Source organism: Phacochoerus africanus, chromosome 14 (genome assembly GCF_016906955.1).
Source record: "Phacochoerus africanus isolate WHEZ1 chromosome 14, ROS_Pafr_v1, whole genome shotgun sequence".
NCBI classification, from domain to species: domain Eukaryota; kingdom Metazoa; phylum Chordata; class Mammalia; order Artiodactyla; family Suidae; genus Phacochoerus; species Phacochoerus africanus.
In genome coordinates this window covers 34630683-34647878 of record NC_062557.1, presented here as the reverse complement: position 1 = coordinate 34647878, position 17196 = coordinate 34630683, and the positions used below count along the sequence as shown (strand labels likewise).

At 47.1% G+C, this 17196-nt stretch overlaps 1 protein-coding gene across 4 annotated transcripts in view; it reads left to right on the top strand.

Moving 5' to 3' along the window:
* The window catches only part of TEX14 (testis expressed 14, intercellular bridge forming factor), an 85519-nt gene that overhangs the window by 56684 nt on the left and 11639 nt on the right, over positions 1 to 17196 (top strand). For all 4 annotated transcript variants that reach the window (XM_047757980.1, XM_047757979.1, XM_047757977.1 and 1 more), the window contains 8 exons: positions 890 to 956; positions 4094 to 4175; positions 7419 to 7481; positions 8342 to 8469; positions 9304 to 9509; positions 11002 to 11098; positions 13120 to 13194; positions 16957 to 17034. In XM_047757980.1, the coding sequence (XP_047613936.1) occupies positions 890 to 956; positions 4094 to 4175; positions 7419 to 7481; positions 8342 to 8469; positions 9304 to 9509; positions 11002 to 11098; positions 13120 to 13194; positions 16957 to 17034 (796 nt within the window). The remainder of the gene's footprint in view (positions 1 to 889; positions 957 to 4093; positions 4176 to 7418; positions 7482 to 8341; positions 8470 to 9303; positions 9510 to 11001; positions 11099 to 13119; positions 13195 to 16956; positions 17035 to 17196) is intronic.

The following is a 17196-nucleotide window of genomic DNA, read 5'->3' as shown; positions in this document are numbered from 1 at the left end:
TGGATAGTGCAGTTGTGGCCCTAAAAAGAAAAAAAAAAATCGAGTACACATACATATGTGTCCATACATGTCATATGTACATGTATATAAAAAGTATAACACAGAATAAAGTAGACACATGTTTAATGTACAGCTTGTGAACTTGCACATGCTGCACTCGCTCATGTAGCAGCACCCAGATCAAGAAACAGGACGTTCCTAATCCCCCAAAAGCCCTCCTGTGCCCCCTCCCACTCACTGCCACCCCTCACAGGAAGCAGTGTTCTGACTCTTCACTCCACAGAGTAGCTTTGCAGTCGAGGCCGTTTTTCCATCCTTCTTTGGCTGTTCTGATAAAGCTCCAGGAATCCAAACGTCTTTGTCGGAAGGTTAGGGTGAAGCGGGTATAGTGATAGAAAGAAGGGCTAAGTCACCCCATTCCTCCTGGCAATGGGAGGTGGGGAAGGGCTTGTCATTGAGGAGGAGCATATAGTGCACACAAGCTCTTAGTGTCTGTGAAAGTTTGTTCTTTTTCTACAAAAGGTGCAGGAACCTTATGAATATTTTCACCTTTTTTTTTTTTTTTTTTGCCTAAGGCCACGCCCACAGCATATGGAGCTTTCCAGGCTAGGGGTCGATTTGGAGCTGTAGTACCGGCCTACACCACAGCCACAGCAACACGGAATCCAAGCCACATCTTCACCCTATGCCACAGCTCATGGCAACGCTGGATCCTTAACCCACTGAACAAGGCCAGGGATCGAACCCGCAACTTCATGGTTTTGCTGAGCCATGACAGGAACGCCAAGATTTTCAAGGTGTAAGGACCTCCAGAAATCCTCTCTCAACCCTTTGATGATATGTCTGCCTTCAGAGACCCTCTTTTCTCTGCTCTTTCATTCTCTTGCAGACCTCAAGTCCCATCGATGACGACTTGGAAGGAGTTCAAGACATTCGTGCCCAACCTCCAGCCTCTGGTAATAAGCCCTCAGGGCAGATTCCTTTGAGAATCACTTGTCTTCACTTTCTGTCAGATTACACCTGTTTAGAGCTGGAAAGGTCCTTAGAGATACCCTTCCAGGCCTTACAGTTTATAGGTAAGAAAATCTAGGCTCAGTGATTTCTCCTCCTTGGAAGGAATCGCCTGCCGCTCACTAGCCTCATGACATCCACACATCCTGTTACTTAATACCTCCTCTTGCATTCTCACAGCATTTGTTATTGTAGTTGCTTCTTTTTTTCCCCTTGTAGTCCTTGCTAGATTCCAACCTCTTTTTTGGTATATAGCGGGTGTTCAGTTACCTTTGCTGAGCTGACCTGAGAGATTTACCCAAATCACACAGCTAGTTATTTGACACAGTGACAACCAGAACTAAGAGTCCATGTCCTTCTCCCCTCCCAAAAGGCAGTTTCACTATCATTTTCCTTTGCCTGCTTGACATCTTGGCAAAGAGTTAATAATTACCAACAGTATAGCCAACACATCCTTCCCTTGGGAGGCCTTGGGGTCCATATGACTTAGCAGCTGCTTCCTGTTACGTGGGAAGTTAACCTTGGATCAGTAGCCGGTGTGTGGCACAAGATCTAAGGGTACCCAGGGTTCTGATACAGACATTTACAAAATTGTACTCTTCTGGTCTTTTAAAATATACAACCACCTATTTTATTTTATTTTATTTTATTTTATTTTATTTTATTTTATTTTATTTTATTTTATTTTATTTTATTTTATTTTATTTTATTTATTTTTGTCTTTTTGCCATTTCTAGGGCCGCTTCCCGCGGCATACGGAGGTTCCCAGGCTAGGGGTCGAATCGGAGCTGTAGCCACCAGCCTACTCCAGAGCCACAGCAACACAGGATCCAAGCTGCGTCTGCAACCTACACCACAGCTCACGGCAACACCGGATCCTTAACCCACTGAGCGAGGCCAGGGATCAAACCCGCAACCTCATGGTTCCTAGTCGGATTCCTTAACCACTGAGCCACAATTGGAACTCCTATAACCACCTATTTTAAAACCAGGGTTAGACACCTGCTGAGGCAAGTGGCTTGGTCCATGGTCTTGCCTCAGTCTGAACCCAGGCAGGGCAGGATTGGGTTCTGAACTTACTCCCTGCTTCCTGCTGCTGCACACTCCAGCTTCCATTCAGAAGCATTGTGTGTGTGTGTGTGTGTGTGTGTGTGTGTGTGTGTGTGTGTGTGTGTGTGTGTTTGCCTTTTTAGGGCTGTACCTGCAGTGCATATGGAGGTTCCCAGACTGGGAGTTGAATTGGAGCCACAGCTGCCAGCCTACGCCACAGCAGTGCCAGATCGGAGCCACATCTGTTACACACACCACAGCTCATGGCAACCCCGGATCCTTAACCCACTGAGCGAGGCCAGGGGTCGAACCCCCAACCTCATGATTCCTAGTCGGATTTGTTTTCTGTTGCGCCACGATGGGAACTCCATAGTCGCAAGCATTTTAAGCTGTAAGCTTTTATATGAAGACTTAAATTCTCAGGACAGTATGTATTTAAAGTTTCCAGACCTGGGTCTCTGGCAGCTGATTCTCTCTGTGGATCCTGAACCATGATCACTTTGTGTGTGAGCCTGGCCTGTGCATGACCACTTCACTTGTGTCTGGAAGGGGGTTGCCTAGGATAGAGCAGTTATGGGGCAGGAAAGTCGGAAAACAGGGCTCGTTGGATACAGACGTCGGAAGTACATATAGAAACCTGATTTCTGCTTGTCTCCTCCTTCAGCCCTTCTTCCCCCTTTTCCACTAGGGTTCTGATATATATCCTCTCTCTCCACACCAGGCCGTGCAACAGCGGTAACGGGGATACATGCTGGGTTCCAAGCCCAGTTCTGCCACTTTTTTTTTCCTGCATGACCGCGGCAGGTCACTTCCCCTCAGTGCCCCACTTTCCCCTCATATAAAATAAAGCAGAAGGACAGACTCTAAAAATCTCTAAGTTCCCCTCCAGCTCTAAATTGATCTTGTTAGGAATTTGTGGAGTTCCTGTTGTAACTCAGTGGAAACGAATCTGACTAGCATCCATGAGGACACAGGTTCGATCCCTGGCCTTGCTCAGTGGGCTAAGGATCCAGTGTTGCCATGAGCTATGGTGTAGGTCGAAGATGTGGCTCGGATCTGGCATTGCTGTGGCTGGGGCATAGGCCAGTGACTACAGCTCTGATTCAACCCCTGGCCTGGGAACTTCCATATGCTGTGGGCGCAACCCTAAAAAGACCAAAAAAAAAAAAGGGGGGGGGATTTGTTTATGCTTTCTAAGGCCTTGCCCTTTGTAAGAGGATGGCAAGAAGAACCTCACTGCTTCTGCACCAGTGGGGGTTCAAAGTGTCTTGGCTTCTGCTTAAGACGGCACTGTCATGGTGGGCCTCCCACTGCCTACCAGACTCCCTTCTGGACCTAAAGAGTGGCAGGGGGATCATGGGCATTTGCCAACAGGGCAGGCTGGTGTCTCTGCCTCCTTCTTTATAAACCAGAGCAGTTTAACAGTGGGAAAGAAAAGGGATACCGGCCCTGTGTGGCCAGAAGTCTGCGAAAGTGTCTTCCCGAGAAGAGGGGAGGAGGAATTGCCCATGCTTGATGCCAGCGAGAGCAGAGACAGTTGAATTCGCTCCTTAGCACTCGCGACCCCACCCCCACTGTTGAAGGAGGGTTTGGTGGCCAAGAGACACAGTTAGCACTCGGGGAATGCCCAGCTAATGGTCTTTTCTGTTTGGAATCTTTCGTGAACAAACGGTTCTTGGTTTCAACGCCCCCTGGTGTCTGTTGACAGGAACCAGGTCAGTTCGCCTTCCTGAAAAGACAAAACAACATTTGTCTCCAGAAATAACCGTGCAGTTATAACAGAAAGGCCAGTAAATGGCTTGATTGTATTCGGAGTGTCAGAATATAGTTCTCCCCTCTGAGCAAGGAAAATAAACTTTCAGAGCAGAAATCTCTTCCGCAGTACTCTATCCAAACCCAGTTAGGAAGCACTTTGTTTGGTCCAGAAGATTATTTCTCATTCTGGACCAGACCAAGGAAAATTCTAGGGAATGAAAATTATAATCTGAGTTGGCAAAAAGTCACTAAAAATGCATTTACCTTGTTCTTTTAGATGAAGAAATGTTCCAAATGAGAAGAAGCCTTGGAAAGAATGCTGAAATTTTGACCAGGTCTCAATTCCAACCTATACAAAGGTATATGCTATTATTTTATTCACAGTTTTGGATTCCTGGAAGTATTGTTAAATGGTGATAATGCCCTGTATTTGTTTGTCGTCTTCGTATATAATGGCCACCATGTTATAACAATAAACTTTGAGCAGCTTCGCTTTGTCAGGACTTGTTCAGCAGAAGCATGAGGAGTTGTGAAAAGGAGTCATTATCTGTATTCAGATCCTGACTCTGCTTTTCTAATTGCATGACCTTGGTCAGATTTCTCAACCCTTCTCCTCTAGCTCCCCAATTAAAGAATAGCGATAAGAGGAGTTCCTGTAGTGGTGCAGCGGAAACAAATCTGACTAGTATCCCTGAGGACGAGGGTTCAATCCCTGGCCTCGCTCAGTGGGTCGGAGTCTGGCGTTGCCATGGGCTGTGGTGTATATCTCAGAATCGGCTGAGATCCTGAGTTGCTGTGGCTGTGACATAGGCTGGCAGCTGTAGCTCTGATTTGACTCCTAGCCTAGGAACTTCCATGCCACGGGTGTGGCCCTAGAAAGCAAAAAAAAAAAAAAAAAAGGCAACGTGAGGGGTCCTTGTGTTGGAAATGTTCTGTATCTTGATCATTTCAATATCGATATCTTGGCTGTGATATTGTTCTATAGATTTGCAAGATGTTACCATCAAGGGAAACTGGGTAAAGTGTATTTCTTAAAATTGCATGTTGGAATTCCCTGGTGGCTCAGTGGGTTAAGGATCTGGCATTGTCACTGCCATGACAAGGGTTCAATCCCTGGCCTAGGAACTTCTGTATGCCCCGAGTACAACCCAACACCTGCCCCCCCCCATATACACACACTCTCTCTGCATGTTGAATATACATAGTTATCTCAAGATGAAAAGTTTAATTAAAAAACTAATAATAGATGCTGAGGGCCTGGTGCACAGTAACATTGACTTTCCTTTCCCCTTTCTGGGCCTCAATTTCCTTTCTGTAGTAATTATAGCTAGTTTTCCTAAGTAGCTACCATATGCCAGGTACTCTGTTTTGTCAGATATAATTTATATAACAATTCTCTAATTATGCAAATATGAAAAGCAAAGTTTGTAAAGTTAAAGTATTTTTTCCTAAGGTTGCACAGTACTTATACCAGTCACAATAGGCTAGATTATGCTACGTAACAAACAACTCCCAGGTTTTAGTGACTTAAAACAACAAAAATTTATCTTGTACTCATGTTCCATGTCCATCATGTGTTGGTCAGGAATGTTCTGTGCTATAACCGTCTATCAGAAATCCAGGCTGAGGGAGACTACATCTTTGTGCCTCCTTTCCTTTTTAATTTACTTTTTAATTTCAGATTTTTAACTTTGTTTCGTTTTGTTTGCCTTGCTGCAACCACAGTATATGGAAGTTCCCGGGCCAGGGCTTGAACCCATGCCACAGCAGTGACCCAAGCTGCCCCAATGTCAACAATGGATCCATAAGCCAATGTGCCACAAGAGAAGTCCTTTGATTTTTTTTTTTTTTTTTGCTTTTTAGGGCTGAATCCACGGCATATGGAGGTTCCCAGGCTAGAGGTCGAATCACAGCTGTAGCCGCTGGTCTGCACCACAGCCGTAGCAACTCAGCATCTGAGGCGTGTCTGTGACCAACACCACAGCTCGCAGCAACACCAGATCTTTAACCCACTGAGCAAGGCCAGGGATTGAACTTGTGCCCTCATGGATGCTAGTCAGATTTGGTTCTGCTGAGCCACAGGAACTCCTCAATATTCAATTTTAAATATTGGTTAAATTAGAAGCAGGTCAAGTTTGTCTTCAGAATTCTTTTTCTTTTCGTCCACACCCTCAACATATGGAAGTTCCTGGGCCTGGGTTTGAATGTGAGCCACAACTATGACCTGTGCCACAGTTGTGGCAACACCGAATCCTTAACCCACAGCTCCAGACCAGGAATCAAACCCCCGCCTCCACAGTGACCTGAGCTGCTACAGTGAGATCCTTAACCTACCACACCAGAGTGGGAACTCCTTTTTAAAAAATATATTTCTTCTTGTAAAATCAGTATCCTAATAACTTAGCTAAGCTGATATAGCTGGTGGCACTGAGACACCCACCTGGTGCAAAGGCCCCTGGGCCCCCGCCACTCAGCCTTTTACTCAAAGGCTAAGAGGTGTTGGTTTCAAGGTTACATGTTGGAAGAGTCCCATCTTGACCACACTTTCTGGTAGAATTCAGTGTCCTTGGAAGGGGGCCTGAAACTTCATAGCCTGGCCCCAGGGGTGGGTGATGCTGTTGACGTGGGGGCACTGATGGTGTTCAGGCAGAAGCAGGAGGGGGAATGAACACGCTCCAGAGCATCACGGCGAGGCCAGTGAGCGTGACTGTGAAGCTTAGGAGCACCCGGAGGAGAGAATGAAAGAGATGAGGAAGAGGACACAGCCTGTGGCCCACTTGTGCCATGAGTGGAGGGACACAGCTGGGACGCCACGAGGAGCTCCAAGCCAGGACAGCGACCACCAGAGCCAGGGTGACCATGCTGCAGGCCAGCGCCATGCCCCAGGCCAGCCCAGGCGTGTGGGCCTGACTCAGGTGTCTGAGGCAGTAGGGCCCAGTCTGGCGGGATGCGGTGCAGACGTGCCACAGCCCAAAAGGAGGTCCTCGTCCAGGATCCAGTGGTCGTCAGTGGAGCCAGCGGGGAAGGAGAGGACCACGGCCAGGGAGGCACACACGATAGTGAGGGTCCAGATGAAGGATTCCAGGAAGGACCAAGGACCAGCAGGGCCTCCTTTGGGCCAGCAGCTGAGGGCAGTCCTGCTGCCCTGCTCCTCTCCATCTTCAGAGTTCATTTCTGGACATTTCTTTGGCACAAGCCTCTCCTGACCTCTCCTGATACTCAATCCCAGGAAACTATCTCACGGTTGGTTAGGCCCCGTGGCTGTGCCGGTGCTCCAGCCTCCATCCCCAGCAAAGTTCCTGAGCTCTGTTGATTTCCTCAGGAGCCTGCTCAGCCAGTAGCATCACTGGCTGATTTCAGATTGGGTGACCTTGGAGAGTATGTATTCAGTCTCTGGAGAGGAAACGGAGGCCCAGACACGCCTGAGAATATGTTGCTAGTCAGTAGCAGAGCTAGGATCAGAACCCTCACTTTTCACTTCTGAGCTTATTAGCACCCTTCCCACTGCTTCTCACACTGGGCCAATACCTGGCCCCTTGTATCACGTTACTGCGCCCTGATGATGGGGGATTTATGTAAGTTTCTCACTTTCTCTCTTGCAGTACTGAAGATAAACAAGAGGAGACATTAAAGGAGTCACCAAAGGAAATGAAAGAGAAAGACATGTATGGCCACCAAAGACTGTCTAAGAGTTCTGTTCAAAGTCTTAATTTTAGGGGAATAAGGTTTCCTTGTTTGTAAGAGACTCTGTTTTTCCCATTTTTGCATGCACATTTAATGTGAGCCTGTTTCTTCTGTTGGCTGTCGTGATGATGTGATCTAAATTAACAGCATCTGGGAGTTCCCTGGTGGCTCAGCAAGTTAACGATCTGGCATTTTCACTCCTGTGGCGTGGGTTTGATCTCTGGCCCCGGGAAATTCTGCATGCTTCAGGCGCAGCCAATAAAATAAATAAATAAATAGCATGTTACAATCAAGGAAATACAGTGATAACAATAATACAGGTTTAGGAGTTCCCGCTATGGCACAGCGGGATTGGTGGTGTCATGTGAGCACTAGGATGCCGGTTTGATCCCCGGCCGGGCACAGTGGGTTGAGGATCCAGTGTTGCTGCAGCTTCAGCTTAGGTTGAGACTGCAGCTCAGATCTGATCCCTGGCCCATGGATCAAGCTCCATGTGCTGTGGAGCGACCAAAAATGAAAAATATATATATATGAGTTTATTCTTGAGGTAGAATAAATCTGTTTTCCTACATGAATATACTTTTCAGCTATGAAATTTATTTTTAGCTGCCAAGATATGTTTAAAGTTGGTATCTTTTCTTAAAGCTATCCTCTAATATTCTCTTTAAGATATCTTAAATATATTATAGATATCTTAGGGATATTCTAAGATAGTCTTTGATTTTGGCCTCTTGCCAAATCAAGATTTTTGTCAGGGGTATCCTTTAAAACTACCTCTTAGGAAAATAGTGTTTGAATTCCCTAAACACCTTCCAATTGCTCTGTGCTTTTCATCCTTCAGATCATTGACAGACATTCAGGACCTGTCTAGTATCTCCTGTGAACAAGACGGTTCTTTTAAGGAAGCCACGTGCAAAACACCCAAAACAAACCACGCACCCACTAGTGTCAGCACCCCGCTCAGCCCAGGTAATCTCTTGCGGGGAGGACGTTCTGTGAGAGGACGAGGGGAAGCCAGGCTTCAGGAGCAGACTCGTGGGTGTTTTCTGCCGGTGCAGAGGGCTTTCTTTAGGGCCGGAGCTGAAGGGGCCACGTAGCGGTGGTGGTGGGGATGAAGCAGCTCTGGGAGATTTTTTACTTTAGCAGTGGAGACACACAAATACAGAGTCTACATTGTACTCCGAGCACCACTGACTTTAGTGCAGATGCATTGGATTCTCTAGCGTTTGTAACTTAAAACAGTACCTTGTACTTAAGCATACATGGTTCTGAGTCCTACAGCTGCATACAGCCAGCATCAAATATTCTCTCTCAGAATTCCCATCATGGCTCAGCGGAAATGAATCTGACTAGCATCCATGAGGATGGAGGTTCGATCCCTGGCCTCAATCTGTGGGTTAAGGATCCGGCATTGTTGCCATGAGCTGTGGTGTAGGTTGAAGACCCGGCTCGGATCCTGAGTTGCTGTGGCTGTGGTGTAGGCCAGCGGCTACAGCTCCGATTTGACCCCTAGCCTGGCAACCTCCATATGCCTTGGGTGCAGCACTAAAAAGACAAAAAAAAAAAAATCCTCTCTTGTGCCCTCTTGCCAGTATATTTGTAGTTCAAATAATCACCCATTATTTTGATGGCCAAGTTGAGGGACTATCATTTTTGAGGGGCTGTGTCTCAGATCAGTGGTTATTTCAGTTACTGATAATTTGGTGAATCCCTGCTACAGGTATAGAGTTTTTTGGCAGGGTTATTATTGTTTATAAATGATAGAAAGGATTCAGAAACTAACTGCCCTCTTTACCACAACAGGGTCAATTTCTTCGGCTGCTAGTCAGTATAAGGACTGTCTTGAAAGTATCACATTTCAGGTTAAAACAGGGTCTACCTCGTGCTGGAACAGTCAAGAATCTATTGAAACTTTGCCTGATAAATTCACAACTGTCCAAGAGAAAGCCAAGAGCCTAGATTCCCTTCTTACTTCCCCTGAAGCTCTCCTGTCAAGACAGACTAATCTCGTGAGTATACCGACTCTGCATTGCACACTCACAGAGTGGGTCCAAAGGCCTAAGGGATCCAAAAGCCCAGGGTTTCTCCAGATCCGTTTTACAAAGAAAGCAGGGAGTCAGCTGGGTCCGCTCCAGACTTCCCTGGGACTCCTCTCTGAGTCTGTATGGGAGAATGTATCCCGGTGCCGCTTTTTCCTCCAAGATCATTTTTGGCTGTTTCACTTCAGCCAGAGAGAAATGGCCTTTGCCATAGCTTATGATGCTACTTTCTTCTTCATTGTTCTCTTCCTCTCTTTCTTTCTTCCTTCCTTCTTTCCCTCCCTCCCTCCCTTCCTCTCCTCTTTCTCTCTCTCTCTTTCTTTCTTTCATTTACTTTTTAGGGCCGCACCCATGGCATATGGAGGTTCCCTGGCTAGGGGTTGAATCAGAGCTACAGCTGCCAGCCTATGCCACAGTCGCAGCAACACGGGATCTGAGTCGCGTCTGTGACCTACGCCACAGCTTGCAGCAACACCAGATCCTTAACCCACTGAGCGAGGCTAGGGATTGAACCCGCATCCTCATGGATACTAGTCGGATTCATTTCTGCTGCGCCACAACAGGACCTGCCAGTAAAAACTTTTAATGTATCTTCTTGCCTCCTTCCCCTACTCCTGCTATTTGTTTGTTTTTTCCTTCTCATGCCCTCATATTTCATACGTGTAGTCTCTTCAAGAAAACATGTTCTGGAGTTCTCGTCATGGCTCAGTGGAAACGAATCTGACTAGTAACCATGAGGACGAAGGTTCGATCCCTGGCCTCGCTCAGTGGGTTAAGAATCCAGAGTGGCTGTGAGCTGTGGTGTAGGTCACAGACGTGGCTCAGATCTGGCGTTGCTGTGGCTGTGGTGTAGGCCAGCAGCTATCGCTCCAATTGGACCCCTAGCCTGGGAACCTCCATGTGCCACAGGTGCTGCCATAAAACAACAACAACAACAACAGCTAAAAAACAAAAGAAAAAAAAAGTTCGTTGGTATTATTCATTAAAAACCTGACCATTCTATAGGCAGATTGATTATTTGCTTTGTCCCCTCAGTGAAAAATTGCCTGTCATCTTCTTCAGGCATTTCACTCAAGAGGTCTCCCTCTGAAGTAGGGAAATAAAGATCGTTATGCTCTTATTCAACGCACTGTTAGTGGGGCAGGTTCTAAGTGCTGGGCACTATGCCAGGCCCTCTTCTAGGCGTCCAAATATGAGTAAGAAAGTCCCTACCCTGAAGGAGCTCACCGCCTAGTGAGTAAGACTGGCAGGATGTAACACAGAAAAGGAAATGAGTGCTTCGAAGGCAAAGGCAGGGGGAGGGCTTCCAAGAGGAGGTAACATTTGAATGAATTTGACTCAATCAGCAAACCAGATGGGTTCCACCATCAGTGACACCCAAGCTCTGACTTGGAAATGATGGAGCTGGACGGCCTTTGTAGAACAGGACGTGTCCGTGACCATGTTTATGTCTTCCTTGTAGAAAAGATTGCCTGCATTTACTTGGGCTGGTTCCTCCAGCATTGCCAAGGAGCCTGACACATCATCTCATGCCACCCAGAGAAGGAGCCTGCCAAAAGGTACCCCGTGTTGTTTTGTTTTGTTTTGTTTTTTGGCCACACCTGAGGCATGTGCAAATTTCCCCGGCCAGGGATTTAGCTTGCATCACAGCAGTGACTCGAACTGGTGCAGTGACAGCACTAGATCCTTAACCCGCTGAGCCACAGGAGAACTCCAGAAAGATACCCTGAGTTTAAAATACAAGTTCCTGGAGTTCCCATAGTGGCACAGTGTTAACAAATCCGACTAGGAACCATGAGGTTGCGGGTTCGATCATTGGCCTTGCTCAGTGGGTTAACGATCTGACGTTGCCATGAGCTGTGGTGCAGGTTGCAGACTCGGCTCTGATCCTGCGTTGCTGTGGCTCTGGTGTAGGCTGGTGGCTATGGCTCCGATTGGACCCCTAGCCTGGGAATCTCCATATGCCGTGGGAGCGGCCCAAGAAATGGCAAAAAGACAAAAAAAAAAAAAATACAAGTTCCTAATGGTAAGCCAGTTTAAGGGAGACTTCCCGTCTTTGATGATATAGTGGATTCAAACAAAAATGCTATTTCCCCTCTGACTGTAGAAGTGAAACATACTCATTATAGAAAACTTGGAGAGTAAAGAAGAGCTTAAAAAAGAAACCACCACCATTCTTTCAGCTCTCATAGTATTTCAGTGCGTATCTTTTTTATATTTCTAAAAATACACCAAAAATATGTTTTTGTTTTTGTTTTTTTTTTGTCTTTTGTCTTTTTGAGGGCCACACCTGAGGCATATGGAGGTTCCCAGGCTAGGGGTCTAATCGGAGCTATAGCTGCCGGCCTGCGCCTCAGCCACAGCAATACCAGACCTGAGTGCATCTGCGACCTACACCACAGCTCACAGCCATGCCAGATCTTTAACCCACTGAGTGAGGCCAGGGATCGAACCCTCAACCTCATGGTTCCCAGTCAGATTCGTTTCCGCTTCGCCACGACAGGAACTCCAAAAAATATGTGTTTTTTAAACATAGTTGAGATCATATAGTATATTAGCTCCAGCCTGCTTTTTTCCTTTGATGATATATTTCAGGATTTCCACTTGTCAGTAAAAATTATTTGTAAATAAAGTGATGGCTGCATAATAGTCCATTCTACATATGTTGCTTAACCCTGCCCTTACATTGAAGATTTATGTTGTTTTCCAGTTTTTGCTCCTTGTCCAAAAATTTTTTATCTGAACCACTTATTTTTTCCTTAGGAAAGAGTCTTAGAAGACAGTTTCCAGGAGTTCCTATCATGGTGCAGTGGTTAATGAATCCGACTAGGAACCACGAGGTTGCGGGTTCGATCCCTGGCCTTGCTCAGCGGGTTAAGGATCTGGCGTTGCTGTGGCTGTGGCGTAGGCCACAGCCTGGGAACCTCCATAAGCTGCAGGAATCGGCCCTAGAAAAGGCAAAAAGACAAAAAAAAAACCAAACACAGTTTCCAAATCAAAAGGGTATGAGAGTATTAACAGCTCTTGAGGCATAATTGCCTTTGCTCCATTAGTCTTACTGTCTTGTGTCTGGTACAGCTCTTAGAATTTCCCTTGGGGGAGGTAGGGATTTTGTGAACCATGCTGAGGGGTTTTGGTTAATGTTGTAATTGAGCCCTTAGGTGAAGGCCCAAAGTATGGTCTCTCCCCTCTATCCCCTGGACTGATAATCTCTAGAGAAAGACCTCCCACTTCGGGTTTTGTTTGATGGGTCTAGTGCTTCCATGTCCCTCCCGCAGCCTTGGTCAAAATTGGACCCCCCAGCATCTTAGTAAGAATTTGTACCTCACCAGGGTATCCTTGGGGAGGGGCACAGATCCCGTAGTACTGGGGTGACGTGTGATGGAGGAAAGCGTCCGGAGTAAAGGGGAGAGTAACGCTATTCACATATGAGGTCTCAGCACGGTTGATGTACGAGGCTCTCTCCCTGTCTTAGCTTGTTTCATCATTGAGAAATCCTGAGTCAAGTCCATGTGGCAGCCTAGCACGTTAGCTCAGGTCCAGGAAGGTGTTAAGTCACTTTGCCTTTATCTTTTTTAAGAACTCGTAGAAGCCATCTCGCAGCATCACATTGATGAGCTACCACCACCGTCTCAGGAGCTGCTGGATGAAATTGGTAAGGGATGCTCAACACAGAAGATACTCCATGGCCCTGCTGGTCACAGTCTCTGACCACCTGGGGTTCTTTGTCTCAGCTGTGATCACTTGTACACAAGGCCCCGTGAAGGTCTGATTAAATGTACAGAATTCAGGGTTCCAGTGAATGGGCCTCAGATTACGACTGAAGCATGGCCAGGATAATTAGCCTGTGTCTGTTGTTATTTTGTTACTTACAGGGTCTACAGTAATGATTCTAAGAGGAAATAACAGCATTCAGGTGGTTTATTATGATGAATTTCTTTTCTTAAAGGAATTCTTATCCTTTTTTTGAGAGGGTTTTTTTGTTTTTGTTTTTGTCTTTTGTTTGTTTGTTTGGTGTTATGAGGGCTGCACCCGCAGCATATGGAGGTTCTCAGGCTAGGGGTTGAACCGGAGCTACAGCTGCCGGCCTATACCACAGCCACAGGAACAGCAGATCCGAGCCACATCTGTGACCTACAGCACAGCTCATGGCAACACTGGATCCTTAACCCACTGAGCAAGGCCAGGGATCGAACCTGGGTCCTCATGGATACCAGTCGGGTTCATTAATGGCTGAGCCACAGTGGGAACTCCGAGAGTTATTTTTTAATTGATGCATAGTTGGTTTATAATGTTGTGTTAATTTCGGCTGTACAGCAAAGTGATCGAGTTATATATCTGTCCTTTTTATTCTTTATTTTTAAACTTTTTATTAAAGTTATTATTTATTATTTTTCTTTTATTTTATGGTCGCACCCATGGCATATGGAAGTTCCTGGGCTAGGGGTCGAATTGGAGCTGCCACTACCAGCCTGCATCACAGCCATAGCAACTCCAGATCCAAGCCACATCTGTGACCTCCAGCGCAGCTTGTGGCAATGCTCGATCCTTAACCCACTGAGCGAGGCTGGGGCCACATCCTCGTGGACACCGTGTCAGGTTCTTAATCCACTGAGCCACGATGGGAACTCCTATACATCCTTTTTATATTCTTTTCCATTATGATTTATCTCAGGATATCGACGCTCGCTCCCTGTGCTCTACCACAGGCCCTTGTTTATCTCTTCCATATGTAACTGTCTGCATCTACTAACCCCAAACTCCCAGTCCCGCTTCCCCACCCACTCCCTCTCCCCCTGAGAACCCCAAATCTGTTCTCTGTCCGTGCAGATCTCCTTTTTGAATCAAAGTAGCCATACTTGAGCCACACCGAAGTCTGGCAACTTGGGCCAAAACACCCTGTGCTTTCTGTTTTGCCCTTAGCAGGACTTTTTAAAGGTATTGACATTATGGGCGAATCCCTTTCCTGAGGGCGGGAAGTCCGTGGCACGGGACCTAATGAGCGCAGAATTTTCCATTTCACGCAGAGACCGAGAGATACCCACCCAGTTTTAGTTGCAGCTGATCAGCTGGCCCCACCCAGCTGAGCTGATGCGGGATGTCAGTGGTGCCTGATGTCGAAACTTCTGGGGCAGGTGCTTTGCTCCCCCAGGGAGGACCGACTGCTCTCAACTCGACAGCCTTGGCTGGCCAGCCCCTCCCTCTCAGAGGGCGCATCTCCTCAGACCTCTGATGGTCCAGTTCTTGGTATGGGGCCACGAGGGAGTTTCCTGAGGGGCACATCTTGGTTTTCAAGGTCTCTGAGGTTTTTTGTCTTACCAGGAAGAGGGACGTGAATGAGGCCTTACCTGGTCTGACTCATCGGACAGATGCAGGCTAGGCTACCCAACCCCAGCCCTTGGCTGTTGGCCTTTCGGACTTGAGTGGAGCCAGTCGGAGCTACCAGAACCTTCCTTGGATTCTTTTTCTGTAGTCATAGGCCCTTCTTGCCTGACCATACCCCTCCCCCGAAGTCCCAGGGTTGTGTGAGTCGCAGGGTTGTTGGGTCAGGCTCTCAGGGCTCCCACCCCTACAACAGCTTTCCTCCTCCGGAACCTCCAGGGAGTCCTTGCAGATCCCGCCTCTCCAGTTGCCCTCCTTAGTACGGTGATAGAACTGCTGCCTTTGAGAGTAGAGGTCACCCCCACGGGTCCTGCTCAGGTAGATTCTAAGTGCCATTTGGTTCTTGGTCACGGCTTATGGACAGCGCTGACGGGCTCCTTTGCAGTTTGACCGTAGTGATACTTTTCCTCTGGATCCTACCCTCCTCTCTGCTGTCCTGACCGGGACTCCCCCGTCTCAGCAGTCGCCATCAGGCTTCTACCTGGGCACCGGCCTCTTGGCTCTGCTCACTCCAGTGTGCTCTGCAGAAACCCTCCCTCTGTGGGAATTATCTGGGCCAGGTTTCTAGGTGATGTCTTGTACTTTGAGATGGGTCAGTAATTTTCCAGAAAGACAAAGGACAGAGGGCACCCGAGTCGTCTCTTCTAATAATGGATGCGCCCACCCGATTATCGTGCATCATCACTCCACCTCCTCTCAGGGCTGCTTTGAGGAGTGACCTGTAGCTGACACCTGCTCTTTTGAAGGGCACACATCCAAAGCTTTAAGCTTCTGACCAGGGGCCTAAAGGGGAGGGTCCTTTAGCATCTTTTGAGATCAACAAGAGACTACTTTTAACAAGGATAAAAATGGATTTTGTTTTGTTTTAGGGCAGCATATGGAAGTTTCCAGACTAGGGGTAGAATCGGAACTTCAGCTGCTGGCCCAGCCACAGCCATAGCAACGCAAGATCCGAGCTGCATCTGCAACCTACACTGAATCTCATGGCAATGCCGGATCCTTAACCCACTGAGCTGGTCCAGGGATCAAACCTGCAACCTCATGGCTATTAGTTGTGTTTGCTAGTGATGAGCCACAACAGGATCTCCAAAAAATTGGATTTTTAAATTTCATGTGACATTAAATGATCCTATGGGGCCCCTTGATGGCCAGGCTCTACCAGGTAGGGCTTGCTTCCCGACCTGCTAGAAGGGAGAAACCTGTCCTGCAGACAATAGGGCCATGCCAGCCAGCCTGGGGTTCCCATCTATGCTGCCTTCCAGCTGTCTGCTCTGCTCTGCTCTGGGAGCATTTTGAGGAAACTGAGCACCTAACATGTATGAAGCAGTGTATTGAGTTTAACAGGTCCTTATCTTGGTTTGGTGATCAGTTCTCTAGGAAATGAAAATTATATTCTTTGCCTACTGTCTTCCCATAGACCAGGTAAAAAATGTAAAATTTAGGCCCAAAGAGATAGAGAAAAATCTGGACTGTTCTGAATTTACCAACTTGTAGAGAAACTGTCTAGAATAGAGATTAAGAGCAAAAAACCTCAGAGCTAGACTGCCCGAATTCAAATCCCAGTTCCACCTTTTACTGTCTGTGTGGTCCTAGGCAAGTTCCTTAACTTTCTTTAAAGTAATTTCCTCTTCCGTGAGACAGGAATGACAATAATGTGATAGATCTCATGGGATTGTTGTGAAAGTAACTTCTGCATGTCAATCTTGAGTTTGCAAACTAGAAATAGTACCTGCCACTTAGGGCTCTGCAAGTGTCACCTATCATCATCATCATTTTTGTTTTTAGTGTTAAATGGGATTGGATGCCTAAAGCCTTGGTTCTCAAACTGTCTAAGGCATCAGAATCACCTGGAGGGCTTGTTAGCATGTCCCCACCCTCAGAGGTTCAGACTCAGTAAGTCTGAGATGAGGCCTGAGAGTTTGCCCATCTGGCAAGTTCTCAGGTTATGCTCAGGCTGCTGGTCTGACCACTGCCCTAGAGAATGATGTGACATGCGAGGGAAGAAATAAATTGCCTTCTGCTTATGTTGTGACAGAGCTCTTGAAGCAGCAGCAGGCCTCATCCACAGTGATGGATGAGAGCACAGCACATCATCCAGGCATCATGGCAAATGGTAAGCCACATCCCTAGATTTTTTCATCCAGTTTTGCTGGAACGGCCCATGGCAGCACAGTGCTACATCTGGGGGAGTTAGGACCTTGAGGTCAGGCGCATTCTACCTCAGTTGTGACTCCACTTCTTACTTTGGCATGACACACTTTAATGTCCCTGAGCC